This window comes from Chenopodium album, chromosome 8, assembly GCF_948465745.1.
Source record: "Chenopodium album chromosome 8, dcCheAlbu1.1, whole genome shotgun sequence".
NCBI lineage: Eukaryota > Viridiplantae > Streptophyta > Magnoliopsida > Caryophyllales > Amaranthaceae > Chenopodium > Chenopodium album.
The window spans coordinates 70,255,381-70,260,948 of NC_137841.1; the positions used below are offsets into that span (position 1 = coordinate 70,255,381).

Sequence of the window (5,568 nt, forward strand, 5' to 3'; positions counted from 1 at the left end):
ATTGGTTTATCATGTAATTAGAAACTGATGTGCTCCTTTTGACTGTCATTTTAAGTACTATAAACTGTGTAAAGTGAGAATCATATAAAGTTTATAGCATTAACATTATGCTAATCACTATTCGAGATTATGTTGAAGGTGGTTAATCATAATCTAATGGTTATTAAGAAGATTACCACGAATCTAGCCGTTAAGTTACTTAGAATACGGAAAACAAATTGTATGATCAACCCGAAAGTTCCTGCTAGGCCAGATCCATGCAGGCTATGCTGGTTGGGGTTGCAGGACTGATGGTCCGAGATCTGTCCAAGCCAGGTAGCCTCAGGCTAACCCAACTTCAACTCATGATGCACTGAAATCACACCTAGGACCATAACTAAGGATTGAATATGCAGCAGAATGAAGTCTAATCTCATCAGACACTTTATATGAAAAGAATATGTTAAAAATTGTTTACTGGATTACAAGATATAAAGTCTGCAAAATTTTATAAATTTTCCTATAATTTCCAGTGAGAACTATCTTCAAGATTGTTCATATTTACAGTCCTCAATATCAATAGCAATAGTCCTATATTTTGCCAGCTAACGCTACTGTAACTAGAAATCTAGACTACAGGGATTATCAACCTGGGAACTTATTGTATCTCTGCTGTAGCTGCCTGCCGCTGCCCTCCGATGATGGTTCCTACTATCTCTCCTTGGATTGCTTTTGAAATGTTACCTTCTTTGTTTAGATTGAATACAACAACTGCATCACAGAATAGAAGTCTGTAAGATCTATGAAACTCAAGTTTTCATACTAGTGAACTTTTTGAAGTTATTAATCATCGGATGATACCTGGGATATTATTCTCTTGGCACAATGTAATAGCAGTCAAGTCCATCACAGAGAGTTCCTTTGATATTACATCTTGATAGCTTAAGGTATCAAGCAGCCGGGCATCTGAGTTTCGCCGAGGATCTTTATCATACACTCCGTCCACATTTGTTGCTTTCAGAACAACTTCGGCATTAACTGTAACAAATACGAGAAGAAATATCAATATAGAGAGGAGACAAATTGGTTCACGAGCAACAACATTATTAATAAGATTCTGAAAAGTATAAAGTTGGAGCACAGGGACGATATAGAAGTAAGCTTCAATGGATGACATTCCAAAGAAAATGGAAGTGATAAATACACCCTAGTAGCTTAAGGAGCATTAGCATGAAGATCCTATTTTAATAAATATATACTTGTATACTATATACAAAAATCACAACTATTTCTAGTGCTTCGGATTAGCTTCCATCTAGGATGCAATCAGTATGGCTGAATGGGTCAAGCTCTACACAGCCCTTGTTCATCCAAAGGATGCAACCATGGGTCAAATTACAAAGCATGATTGCAGGAGGATTTTATTAAATAATTACAAATCACAATAGAATAAAAGTCACATCAACTATAGGAATGAAAGATGTGAAACAGCAATTTATGCGGTAGAAGCTAGACCTCAGGCACACTTACACTGTATTAATATGTGGAGTTCTAAAACTTTAACAATATATAGAATGCTTAAGCTTTTGGTAACCAAGACAATATGTTCACTGATGATGAAGTATTACGCACAGCAAACACGTACTGAGAAAAGCTTACTTTCTGCACATCGAAGAGCAGCAGCAGTATCTGTGGTGAAAAATGGATTTCCAGTTCCTGCCGCAAATATTACAACCCTCCCTTTCTCCAAATGTCTGACTGCTCTTCTACGTATGTAGGGCTCGGCAACCTCAGACATGCGAAATGCAGTCTGGACACGTGTTGGAATACCAATACTCTCCATTGTTGCTTGTAAAAATATAGCATTCATCACAGTGGCCAGCATTCTGAAAAGACAGTCCAGAAAAAGCTGTCAAATGAAAGGACAACTTGACAGCAGCATAATAAAACAGGAAAAACCCAATTTTTTCATACAGAGTAAATTCTAAGTTGTATATTTTCAGAGGGGTGGGGGTGGGGTGGGGTGGGGTGGGGTGGGGTGGGGGGAGGGGGGGTTAAGGGAATACATAATTATATCAAGAAGACATCATGGTACTGACATGCTGATACGCACAACTGAATATATTTCGTAAGACAGGCAGAAAAACATAATGTACCGCATAAAGAAAGAACAGAGAATAGAGTGAAGATTTCCAATTTGCAAAAATATTCCAGAAGCTAAAATGTATATTTCTTTTCATTCCCTAGGCAGTTTCAAGAGAATACAATTATGACAGAGAAAAAAAAAGGCATACCCAATATAATCAGCGGATGAACGGTCAAGGCCACTACAACCTGCCCAAGTAGATCCTCGAAAAATGTTTCCACCACCAACAACAATTGCAACCTGAGTAATGTACAACATATATCAGAAGATAATAGATGAAGGCCTAGAAGCAGTTAGTCATTGGACACAAAGGTTAGCCTATGTGAATAGAGCAGTAGAACCTCACAGATCACAACTAAAGAGAAGATTATAGTTTCCATTATCTGATTGATTCTGTGATAAAAGATAGATGAATGCAATAGCTTCTCTATGAGCACTAAAGTCTAACGCCTCTAAGTGAAGCTTTCATTCACTAATTTCCTTCCATCTAAAATATACATTTTCTCCTTTCCTAGCAACAACAGTTAATAATGAGTGAATAACCTAATCCAGAGATGAGCATAAACAGGGTATTCAGCTTGATCTATTTCTACCATACTGTGTACTCTATGTCATATGATATAGAGGCTTCAACACCAGACTACAACATTAAAACCAAAGCATTATTCCCAAAAGGATGTAATTGGTTGCATGAACCAAGAATCTATCTCCTTCAATACCAAACTGCCATCTAAATAAATTATAGTATTATACTACCGAATGGAAGAATTATATGTTTGGATATTAGTCAAAGAAATTACCTCAATGCCAAGTCTTGTCACTGAAGCAACCTCCCTTGCTATGGCCATTGTTACCTATATTTGAACAACAGTCATCTGATATATAACTATTTCCAAAAAAAAAAAAACAAATGTGACAACCAAGATTTGTTGGCAGTTTCTCTACCTTGGGATCTATGTTCTGAGCATTATCTCCTGCAAGAGCTTCTCCACTAACTTTAAGCAGCACTCTTTGCCATTTATACGACTGTTTGCATGCATTTTCATTTGATGACAATCCAAAAGATGGCATATGAACTTGCCTGTCAAATTTCGTATGGTAAAAAAAAATTAAGTATTTCAAATCCAAAAAAAGGAGACTATCCTTAATATAAATAACAAAACATTGTGATTTTATTAACAATTACAGATTGATTAACCATTAACATCTTGGAACTACAATAGCACATAAACCCACATTTAAAATTAGGCTATTGGGGAAGTGCGAAGCACGGTTTCCTAAAGAGATTAATGAACAGAAGAACAGGCCTTGAATATCCCTGAATAGGGTCACATCACTAATACTTGCTCAATCAGACTAGTATCACTTTTCATGGCTAAGGTTCTATGAATAAGTTATACTTTTATTTCTAAAGGATCAACCTTTAGGGGCATAATGATCCACTACATTATTGCCAAAGGCCTACCCTTCATATATACGAGCTATAGCATAAACCACCCACCAGTCACCTGAAAAGCTCTTTAGTTCCCAAGGCTAATCTCAGAGTTAATATAATAAAACATGCATGAATGTAGCTTTTCCGGATAAAAAGCAGAAAAAAATTCAAAGGTGATATATAACAGAACCACTCCAAATACGCTGCAATTGAATCTTTTTTTTTTTTTTTTTTTTTCCTGTCACACCTTACGTGTTCAAACTGTTTGGCTGTAACCCAGCCAATCAATTGGATACCCTTCAAAGTACAAACTTACTTAATAATGCCACACAGTAAATAGCCGAGACATCAATTGGCAGATGTCAACATGAACAAAACATTAAGGAAACTACATTCACATAAACTAAGTTGGGAAATTTAACAAAAGAAATCAGCTGATCAATTCCACAAACGCTTTTTTGACATACTGCTCATCATGTTTAGAGGGTAAGCCACTAGAAGCCTAGAAGTGTACAACTACCTAAATTTCCAAATTAGAATGCCAACAGGATACACCTAATAGTTATTATCTCCAAAGAAATTCACCCTTACAATCCAGCCTGGGCCAATTACTCTATAGAAATATTCTGAAGTCGACGATTGTGCAGTATTTACATCCTTCGTCTTTTAAAGCATTAAGGATTTAAGGATAACATATTGTCATTTGTAACAACCTATGTTATTCCAACTCTTCATTTCACCTCAAGTGCCGATGTCAGATACTTGACACTCAAACATGGGATATGGCAATTCGACACTTCATTTTAGACCAAAACCGTTCAATGTTTTCATAAAGCTGTGCCTAATACCCTGACACATACCAGCATTTGACACTTTGATCCAAGTAGTGAGTCTAACATAGGTCACAACTCACAAGTTCACAACACAAAAACAACTTGCTAAACTCAAAACTTCTTCACATTGCACAAGTAAATGATTAGTCAAAATATCTTCAAAACCGACCAACAATCTTATCCCCCTCACATGAAACTCAATATAGAAAGAAAATTTGTCATAATTTAAGGCCTTATAATGTAGTGGCTAAACTAATTAATAATTCCGAAATTCTTAAACCCCATTAAAACCCCAGTACAGATTATCAATAATTAAGTTTAAAAATATTGTCATTTCAATCAATTAATTAGCAACATTATCACAAAACAACGACAAAAACAAGAGCAAAAACCAAATTTGGGGGATAATTATACCTTAAATTTGAATAATCGGAAGAAGAGGAGGAACCCACATCAGAAGAAGCACAATTAACCACAATTTTGAGATGGGAATTCCGGGAATTGACCATTAAACTTTTCCAGGGTTTATAGAATAGATTTGAAGGCAAACATTGTGACGGTGAGGATAGAGAAAGCATAGTGTTAACTGAAGAACAGGGTGAAAAACAAGCAGAAATCGCCATTATCTTCTACTGTGTTTACAAAGTTTTAATCTTTTTGTGATAAAAAATGGGAAAAGTATACACTTCTTAGCTTCAGAATTTTGAGGCCTTCAAGGTCATTACTCACTGCAATTGGGAGTAGTATAATGTAAATCTACCGCTTTGCTCAAATTGGGCCTAGGTATTTTATTTTTCCTTTTATCCATTTTCTGACGATAAGAAAATACAAAGTACGTATAATATTAGCGATTTTAAGTTGAATCAAAAATCCATTTTGCTATAAACGGTATTGAGAGAATTTTTTTTAAGAATTTGTTATATACACATGAGTGTATTGTACACCCAACTAACATAAGGTTAGTGGTTGCATCTTATTTGATGATTAAATGAAAAACAATAATCAAAATTAGAACAAAAAATCCATGCGTGTATGGTACACCCGGGTTTATATAACAACCACTCTTTGTTTTTAAACCTAGATATGCAATTATGCATAAGGGCAATATAATTTATTTCAACAATATTGAGAGAATTTGCTCAATTTTTATTTTTATTTTTTTGGTTTCAATTCCT

The 5,568-nt window shown here is 35.3% G+C and overlaps 1 protein-coding gene across 1 annotated transcript; it reads right to left on the minus strand.

The window, feature by feature from the left end:
- Nucleotides 1-400: 400 nt before the first annotated feature.
- LOC145556460 (uncharacterized) lies at nt 401-5,122 on the minus strand. The gene is made up of 7 exons (XM_081618112.1): nt 4,808-5,122; nt 3,071-3,206; nt 2,926-2,979; nt 2,274-2,365; nt 1,639-1,865; nt 841-1,017; nt 401-750 (listed from the first exon to the last, which is right to left on the minus strand). The coding sequence occupies exons 1-7, from the start codon at nt 5,014-5,016 to the stop codon at nt 638-640; spliced, it is 1,008 nt and encodes a 335-aa protein (XP_081474238.1). The 5' UTR covers nt 5,017-5,122; the 3' UTR covers nt 401-637.
- Between the last annotated feature and the right edge of the window lie 446 nt (nt 5,123-5,568).

What these genes read in the sequence shown, in the direction of transcription:
- LOC145556460 (XM_081618112.1), bottom strand. Translation starts at nt 5,016, where the DNA reads ATGGCGATTTCTGCTTGTTTTTCACCCTGTTCTTCAGTTAACACTATG. An exon ending in TCATCCGCTGATTATATTGG is followed by an intron (nt 1,866 to 2,273) that starts GTATGCCTTTTT and finishes CTGTCTTTTCAG; the next exon opens with AATGCTGGCCACTGTGATGA. An exon ending in CCAAGAGAATAATATCCCAG is followed by an intron (nt 751 to 840) that starts GTATCATCCGAT and finishes TCTGTGATGCAG; the next exon opens with TTGTTGTATTCAATCTAAAC.